The sequence below is a fragment of the Arvicola amphibius genome, chromosome 9 (genome assembly GCF_903992535.2).
Source record: "Arvicola amphibius chromosome 9, mArvAmp1.2, whole genome shotgun sequence".
Classification (NCBI taxonomy): Eukaryota; Metazoa; Chordata; class Mammalia; order Rodentia; family Cricetidae; genus Arvicola; species Arvicola amphibius.
Window position 1 is genome coordinate 70,985,363 of NC_052055.2, and position 9,418 is coordinate 70,994,780.

General features: G+C 49.9%; 1 protein-coding gene across 2 annotated transcripts in view; it reads right to left on the minus strand.

Moving 5' to 3' along the window:
* The window catches only part of Pex6 (peroxisomal biogenesis factor 6), a 15,685-nt gene extending 8,007 nt beyond the window's left edge, over positions 1-7,678 (minus strand). The window contains exons 1-3 of one of the 2 annotated variants that reach the window (XM_038343484.2): positions 7,421-7,678; positions 4,997-5,160; positions 4,550-4,633 (exon numbers count right to left, since the gene is read on the minus strand). In XM_038343484.2, the coding sequence (XP_038199412.1) occupies positions 4,550-4,633; positions 4,997-5,160; positions 7,421-7,645 (473 nt within the window). In that variant the 5' untranslated portion in view covers positions 7,646-7,678. Of the gene's footprint in view, positions 1-4,549; positions 4,634-4,996; positions 5,161-6,763 lie in introns of both variants that reach the window. The other variant, XM_038343483.2, reaches the window with a different exon arrangement.
* Positions 7,679-9,418: the final 1,740 nt, after the last annotated feature.

Here is a 9,418-nt window from a genome sequence, read left to right on the forward strand (position 1 = left end):
AGCTACAACAAGTACCATCGAGTTATACATTTGTTTTGAAAGAGATCTTTCCGTGTTTTCTAGAATGGCCTCAAATTCATAATCTCAAGTGACTCTCTGTCTCGGTCTCTTTAAGTAGGTAGAATGATGGGTACATGCCACTATAAGCTGAATTGTACACTTTAAAAGAGCAAGAAAGGCCTCAAGTGGTGGCGTACGCCCTTAATTTCAGCACTCTGGGGGCAGAGGCAAGAGGATCTCTGTGAGTCTGAGGACAGCCTGGTTTACACAGCAAGTTCCAGGACAGCTAAGGCTACGTAGAGAGACCCTTCTCAAACTCCCCCACTCCACAAAAGCATAAGAGGCTAAGCTGTAATCCAGGTCTTCCTATCTCAGTATCACAACTCTGTCTCTCCCAGATGGCTTGGCAAACCAAGGCACTGACGACCAAGCCTGACCGAGTTCACTTTGGCATGTCCATGGCAGGAAAGAACTGATTCCTACAAGTTGGCCTCTGACCTCCATAAGCTCCCAAACACACATTTTATAAATAAATAAATGCAGTTAAAACTATTACTTCATACTCTGAAAGAACAAGACCACGGAGCACAGGCTCATCCTGATTCCAGTCCGGTGGGCCTGGGTGTGTTGGGCACCTGGACTTTATGCATTCCGAAGGCATAACCAGGGCTAAGCAGCCATACCTAGGGTCCCTGGGAATCAGAGGGACTTATGCTACTAACAGGGAAGCGGTAAGTGCAGAGAGCAGCTAGTTAACTCGGTCTCCCAGACAGAGACATGATGAAATGCTCCTCCCTTTACTTCCTAGGCAGTGAGACACCAGGAACAATTATACTTGAGGCCTCTCTGAGACCCTTGAGAATGAAAACTCATTTACTCAAAATGTCGTATCTTTGCCAGGTTGCCCACTCTGGCAGCAAAGGTGAGTGGGAGTGCTTTAAAGCAGAGGTGTTTTATAAAGGAGATGGCTCAGCTGGTGAAGGACTACCAAAACCTGTGCCGGCCAGAGTCCAGAGTCCTAGAACACATAAGAGATGGGTGGCACAGCCACCTGCCCATAACCCCAGCAAGCTCAGGACAAGGAGACGGACTCCAGGGCAAGACAGACCAGACTAGCCTAAACGGAGTTCCCAGTACAGAGAGACCCTGTCTCAAAATATAAGATGGAGAGGAATTGAAGACACTTGATGCTGACCTCGGGGCCTCCACACCCGTGCACCTCCATACACGTGTACCTCCACACACGTGCACCTCCACACTCACGCACCTCACACACGCGCACCTCCACACCCGCGCACCTCCTCACCCGTGCAACTCCACACGCGCACCTCACACACACGTACCTCCACACACGCGCACCTCCACACCCATGCACCTCCACACCCGTGCACCTCACACGTGCACCTCCACACACGCGCGCCTCACACAAGCGTACCTCACACACGCGCACTTCCACACACGCATACCTCCACACCCGTGCACCTCACACACGCGTACCTCACACCCGTGTACCTCCACACCCGTGTACCTCCACACACACACGCACCTCCACACCCGCGCACCTCCACACATGTGCTCACAAACACATACTCAATACAAATACATTTTCTCTAAGTGTTATGGCTGGCAGTAGCTGTGTTCAAAACGAAAACATAAGGGAAAGTATGTGCTGTGTATCCAGCCTAGAGCTTGGTGCATGCAGGTGGAAGTTTGGTGTCTGAGCAGAGTTCTAGTTCAGAAAACCATGCCTACTGTAGCTGAGTGTGTAGCCTCACACCTGTCACACCAGAAATCTCGTCTGTACATCCCAGAAGCAGTGCACAGGGAAGCAATGGGGGATGGCATTGGGGGGAGCTCGGAAGGGACCACCTTTTTCAGTGGAGGGTGGTGCTCCACTTCAGGGATCTAGACTACCAGAGCATCACTAGGGAACACTGGGTTGTGTCCTGAAACACCAGGGAGCAGGGGCTTAGGGGGCAGTGGAACTGCTAACTGCCAGGTAGCTCTGGTTGAAGCACAGCACAGGAAAGCTGAAGAAGGCCCATCAATGACGGGATTCCTTTCTAAGGAATCCAGGGAGTTCCCTGGGTTTCCCTCACAGTGCCCTTGAACTCCCTGAGCTCTGCTCATGAAGAGCTCTGTGCTCAGCACCCAGAAGACAGGCAGGTTTCTGCAGCTGGGTCAGCAGCAGTCCAGAGGATGATCTCTTGGTGTGTCTCAGGATATCCCACCACCTGCTTCCTTTGACAGTATGAAGTGTAAGTGGGCTTCAGTTCTACAGAAAACTAAGTCAGGGCTGCGAGTTTAGTTGGTGGAATGCTTGCCTAGCCTAACTGGTGTTACTGTGAATCAGAAGAATTTGAGTCACTAACTAGGAAGAGGCTGAGTGCGGCTTGCAGCTAGCATGAAGCCCTGGGTCTGTTTGAAAGCACCACAGAAAACTGTGTGTGCACACCTTTAACCTTGGAAGTCAGGAGGCAGAAGCAGGAAGATCAGAAGTTCAAGGCCATCATTCACATGTAGATTTTGATTTATTATTATATATACAATATTCTGTCTGTGTATATGCCTAAAGGCCGGAAGAGGGCACCAGACCTCATTACAGATGGTTGTGAGCCACTATGTGGTTGCTGGGAATTGAACTCAGGACCTTTGGAAGAGCAGGCAATGCTCTTAACCCCTGAGCCATCTCTCCAGCCCCTCACATGTAGATTTTGAGATTAGCCTGGGCTACATGAAACCCTTTCCCATAAAATAATCCAAGTTAAAAAAAAAATCAGGGCTGGAGAGATAGCTCAGTGGTTAAGAGCACTGGCTGCTCTTCCAGAGGTCAGAACCACATGGTGGCTCACAACCATCTGTAATGAGATCTGGCGCCCTCTTCTGGCGTGCGGGCATACATGGAGGCAGAATGTTGTATACATAATAAAAAAAAAATCCAAGTCAAGCTGGGCATGATGGTGCATGCCTTTAATCCCAGAATTTGGGAGGTAGAGGCAGGTAGTATCTGTGGGTTCCAGGTCAGCCAGAAATACATAGTGAGATCCTGTCTCAAAACAAAACAGCTAAGTCAGGCATGGTAATCCTAGTACTCAGGATTCAGGGTCTGGAGAACTGCTACAAGTTCAAGGTCATCCTGGGTTGCATAGTAAGTCTGAGGCTACTCTGAGCTACAGAGTAAGGCCCTGACTCAGAAATACACCACCACTGTAAGTTCAAGGCCAGCCTGGTGTACAGAGCAGGTTCCAAGACAGTCAAAGCTACACAGATAAAGCCTGTCTGTCACCACCACTAACAACAACCACAACACCACACACACAGCACTGGCCCTTAGGCATTTGTTAAACAAGAGAGCCAGAGGCAGGAGAGACTGCTAAGTAGCAGCCTAGATGCCAAGCCCCTGATGTGGACTAGGGTTACTATCACAGGGCGCACCAGGCACCAACAAGAATCAAGTTCTGGATGCCGACAAAGATGAGCCAGGCTTTCCTGGCAGGCAGGGTGTCTAGCTCTTGGCATAGGACACAGCATGAGGTAGAAAACCTAAAAGTTGTGAATAATCGTTGTTAAAGTTGGGCTAGCCTATCTTTCATCTGTGCTCCCTATGAAAACACGAGGGGAGTAATCCTCCCTTAGAGTCTCTGGTACTCCCGAGGGTTTTCTTTGCCTTAATAAGTCTTTTAACTAAACCTAAAAACAAAAAGCAGGGAAGGACTGCAAGATAGGTCAGCAAGTAAAGGCACTGGTTCCCAAACCTAATAACCTAAGTACTATTCCCAAACCCTGTAAGGTTGAAGGTGAGACCCTTCTCCTGAGAGTAGTCCTCTGACCTCCATATGTGCACTGTGGCACCCATGTGCATGAAACCATGAGTGCACACGCATGTGTTCAGACTCTGACACACACACACGCATGTGAGTGCACACGCATGTGTTCAGACTCTGACACACACACACACGCCACACGATAAACATACAGGAAATGGGAAACAAGTCCAGAAAAGATAGAGGACTACTGCCTGTGCTGCAATTACATTTCCTTCCCTTTATGGAAGGCCATAGTCCTCTCTTTTCTTTTCCCCATGAAGAGTTTCATGAGACCCTGGCTGGCCTTGAACTCATGACCTTCCTACCTCCATTTTCCAAGTGTTACAAGTACAGATGTGCACCACCATCACCAACTTGTATGTGCTGGGGATTGAACCACGATCCTCCAGTCAAGCCAGGCAAGTACTCCAAACTTAATGCAGCTCCAGCTCCACTAAAGTGTTGTTCACTCAGTATGTGTGTGTGCGCGCGTTCTAGGAATCAAACACACCCCCCCACACACATGCTAGGCAAGTACTTCACCACTACTTACACCCCAGCCCTAGGCAGTGGTTCTTAACCTGTCTTTGGTCAGGTCCACTTGGGAACCACAAGGTTTTTCCCTCTCTCCAGCAGAACAAACATCCTTTAGCACAAAGCTGTATTCCACACAGATTGGGCGGAGACTGCACACTGCACTTGGCTTACGACTCTGGACTACACATGAGGAGGCAGGGGTGTACCTGGGCAGTTTCTCCAGGTGTCCTTCCAGAGTCTCCACTTGCCCAGCTGTTGATACACACAGAACATCCCCTTCCTGGACCACCCTGCAACAACACATCAGTGGCCTCCATCAGCTCACGGTGGGGGTGTCAGGACCGTACCTGACACACCTGGGCCTATTCCCAATAAGACCAAAGCTTCCAGTTATCTTGGGAACAATTAAGACTTAAATTGAGTTGGGGAAATGATGGCGAACTAGAAATGGGGTCAGAGACTAGAGATGGCGAGTGCACCTGGCTCTTTTGGAGTGTTCTTGACCAAACAGTCCTATTTTCTTAGAGTGTTCAAGCCAGCTCATAGTCATTCCAAGACTCTCTGACACAGGAGTGGCTGGCGATAATGCAGTTAAAGCCGGTAGCCCTGGGGTACAGGATGGGAGGAGAGGGACAAGGTGAGAAGAGGCTAACCTGGGTGTGCGAAAGTGCCGGTAAAGAACGCGGTCATAGTTCCCGTTAGCGCTGTAGTGAGGCGAGGACACAATTTCAATGTGTAACTCTCTAGCAAACGGAGGCTCAGCCAGCAGTGAACAGCTTCCTCTGTCTTCAGGGCTGATGGAGCCTTCTGAGTATCTCTAATGGAGAGACAATCACCACCTTACCTCCAAGGTTTCACCCTTAGCAGCCAGTGTCTACATCTGCCTTTTGTCTTTACAATATCAAGCCTAGCATCCTGATGTTGCCAAACTGCATATCTCTGTTGTCCTTAGAAAACAAGTTCTCCTTGTAATGTGTACTAAGAAGCCATGTTTACTTTTCGTGATTCTGGTTCCAAAAAGTTATCTGTAAAGAGAGACTTTCGGGGCCTGTCAGCCCAAAGCCAGTGAGGGGCAAAGAAATGCATTTCTGTGAGTCCTGTTTGTTTTTGAGACACGGTTTCAAGGAGCCTATGGCACCTAGGTTGGTGGGAGAGCTCTTGAATTTAGTCCTCCAGTCTCTACCTCCCAAGTGTTGGGATTATAGGCAAGCATCACCATGCCCTGCCCCTACAAGCTCTTTGAATGCCACTAGGAAGCTGCTGGAATTGGTACTAAGTGTTCTTTGAGGAGATACTGAATTCTGGCCGTGGGAAAAGGATATGGTTTTGTTGTCTCTTTCCACAGCTCAGGCTGACCATCAACTCAGCGATTTTCCTGCCTCAGCTTCTCAGTTCTCGGACTACGGATACCGGCCACCACAGCCAGCTTTAGATACAGCCTTACCAAGCTAAAGGGCTGTTTCAGCTGTTTCTTCAGTCAGAAGGAACCCACAGCCACTAACTCACAGAGGGACTTCTCGGGTTGGTGTGCTTGGGTGCTAGGAACGGATCCAGAACTCCTCAGGGGCTAGACAAGTGCTCTTTCACTGAGCCACACCCTAGCCCCATGTCACAGTATCAACTCACAAGTTTCTACACTGATGGACGTGTGCTGCTTTTACACAACCACTGGACACCAAACCAACTCAGGAACTGGTGTTGTTTTAGCTAGTTAACTAATTTCAAGTGTACTTATGCTTAGAAACTAAACTGTATGTGCCCTGCTCCCAAGCACAACTGTATTTTTAAAAGTAAAGGCAGAAACCAAAACACTTCAAGAAGATCTCTTAAATATATTTAATAAGATATTAAATACCAGATAACAAAGATAACAAAGAGCCCTTTCAAGGAATTTACAATGTGATTGAGGACTAGACGGATTAAGTAATCATAAAAAGAATAAGATAAATATCCTAACAAAGATTAAGTAATCATAAAAAGAATAAGATAAATATCCTAACAAAGACTCAAGTGGCTAGAGGGGGAAAGAAATGATGTTAAGGTTATGGCACCAAGATCATAAAAGGATTTAGGTTTTCATTTCTAGGTAAAATTTTATCAGACAGAATAGGAAGTCAAGGAAAAGCATAAGGCAAAGGCACCGTCCTAACGTAGCAACCCAGTTACCGATTAGCGTAAGCAAGCATATGCACATCTGGTACTTGGCAGTGAACCTCACCTTTCACCTAACACATGGCAGCTCTTCCCATGAACCACTACGCTGGGGAAACACAGTATGACAATACAGAATGTGTAAACAAGGCCAAGAGACCGTAAGTGCAAAGTCTAGGACTAAGGCACAGGGAACCTAAATTCTACAGCTAATCTTCCACTTCAGTTACGGCAGATAAAGGAGCAGAGGAAAAGGAAGCACTCCTGACCTGAAGTCTGAGCTCTCCCACTTCCAGGGGGTCACAGCCGAGATTAAAAGCCAGAGTAGGCGGCACAAACACCAGTTGGTCAGCAAGTGGCTCTCCCAGCTGCCCAGAGCTGGGTCCCAGTCTCTCGGACAGGTCCCAGCGAGGTTCTAGGACCTGTACTTTAGCCAAGTGCGGCTGGGAAGGGTTTGGTATCTCTCCGACCCGGGCCACCCATACCCATTCGCCCTGGAAGAGCCCGAGACCCCGGAGACAGCTTCGGCTCACACCCAGTGCGTCTCCAGTCCCTCCCAAAACTCCTTTAAGTTGCCGAATTGCGTGGGAAAAGGCAAAGGAGGATACCACAGGCGGGGGTGGGGGACAGCTGTGGTCACTGCTCTCAGGGCCCAGTGTGGCCCGCCCGCGGAGCTCAGTTACAGCTAGCCGCGTCCCTGGGCCCAGCAGCCCTTGCAAGGCCGGCCGCGTCTCCAGCACTCGCGAACCGGGAACGGGCAGGGTCTCCCCGCGGCGCACCAGCAGCGGTCCGACCCGAGGCCCAAGCCCAGGCCCGGGAGACGTGCCGAGCAGCGCCCAGCCTAGCGCCGGAGGCCGCCGCACAGGCCGCGCTCGCACTCGCGCCCCGGGGCCTAGCGCCAGGAGCCGCAGCAACGCGCGGCTCACCAGCAGCTGCGGAGGCCCGGGCCCGCGCTGCTCGTTCTGGGGGACCGGAGCTTCCAGGGCCGCAACGAGCAGCGCGGGCCCCGCAGGACTTTCGCTCGCCGGCCGCAGCGCAAGCACCAGGCCCAGCCCTGTCGCAGACCACGGGCCCCCGGGCGGCAACAGCACCGACAACGGTGGCGTCTCAGTCGGGAAGGGTTCCAGGACGCGTAAGACAGCTACCGCCATGGCCACAGAGAAGTGAGCACCTCCACTTCCGGAACTGGCGACCGGAAAACTCCCGGGCGCGAGAGGCGTTTCCGCTTCCGGCAGGAAAGTGGGCGGGGCGTCGGTGACAGCGTCGGCCCCTGGGAAGATGGACTGTGAGCCGGCAGGTTCGACCGCCGCCTCCGTAATCGCCGACGCATGCGTCTTTTGAGTCTGCATTTAGGAGAATTTGCTTTTGCTTTTCGGTAGGGGAAATAACGCCCTCTCAGTTAGCATGCACTGTAACACGCACTCAGTATTTTACTGATCAAGAGTAATTGGTGTGAAAAGTGGAAGGAGTCCCGTTTTTGTTTTTGTTTCTTTGTTTGTTTTTTTCTGAGGGAATCTTAATTTGTCCCACTCAGCTGTAGGCATTGAGGGTTGCGGGGAACGTTGTTAGAGGAAGTGGGCAGGATTATAAAACTGTCCTAAACATGCTTGAATTTATACGTATGCAGTTATGTAGTGGCTGCTGACTGAATTACTGCATGTGATTCATGTAGCCCCGTTTGGTGCTGCCACATCTGTCTGTCCCCACACAGCCGACACAGAGCCCCCCCCCCCCCATGTTCCAGCGGCGTGGGTCCTTCGTGTTCACTGTCTTGCTCCCACCAAACTTTAAGATTGAGCAGTTCACCCTTCCCCTCCAACCCGCTGCTCTGTCCTACCAATCCTCGGAAACCCACTCTCTGTTTCTTCCGCAGAGGAGGGAAGGCGGCAGCAAAAGGAAAGGGTTGGAGGCTTCTGTGATGGGACCTGAGCCAACAGCTGTACTGTTACTTAGATTTCATCTCTGTCTTCACGCTACTGCTCCATTACATTCAGTGATAGGTCACATTTCTAATTAGCAGTTACAAGCCGGGTGGTGGTGGCGCAAGCCTTTAATCCCAGCACTTGGGAAGCAGAGGCAGGCGGATCTCTGTGAGTTTGAGGCCAGCCTGGTCTACAAAGTGAGTTCCAGGACAGCTAAGGCTGTTACACAGAGAAACCCTGTCTCGAAAAAACAAACAAACAAATACATTTAATCAATCTTTTGGATGGTGGCTGTTTCCTTTTTCTGAATCTCGTCTTGTCTTCCAGCTACTGTCGAACTCTCTCCCCTTTCTTTACAGTCGAGCTTCTTGAGATAGTCTTCTGTTTTATATAGAATACATTCTTGAAAAATCTGAATGTCAGACAACCGAATTATGTATTAAGGTGTTTTTATCCCCAGGAAGATGAGAAAATATTTTGATTTCTAATTATAGCTCCTGGAAATACCTTAGTTCAGAAATCGAAATTGGACTGGGGACGTAACTCAGTCAGTGGAGTGCTTATCTGGCAATGGTGAGGCCTTGGGTTTGGAACCGGGTCTGACGGTACACTCCTGTCTTCCTAGCATTTGATAGGTAGCGGTAACAGCTACAAAGTGAGTTTGAGCCAGCCTTGGATACATGAGAACTTGTCTCAAATGGAATTGTCCATTCTATTTTTTTGTATGTGCATGTGTTCATGTGTAATCTTACTTAAGCACATATGTGAACATTCATGTGGAATCATGTGTTAGGATCAGGCTGTGTGACAAAACTTTTCCAGGGGAGACGCAACACACGTCTTCTCGTGCCATATAGGGATCCCACGACAGACCAAGGCGCAGACACCAACAAACGCCAGCTTGGTGAACTAACACGCTTTACTGCAGTCGCTTACAGGAGTGTAAGTGGGTTACTTACATGAGCAGAAATGACTTAAAGACAGCTGCATCACCAAAGCTCA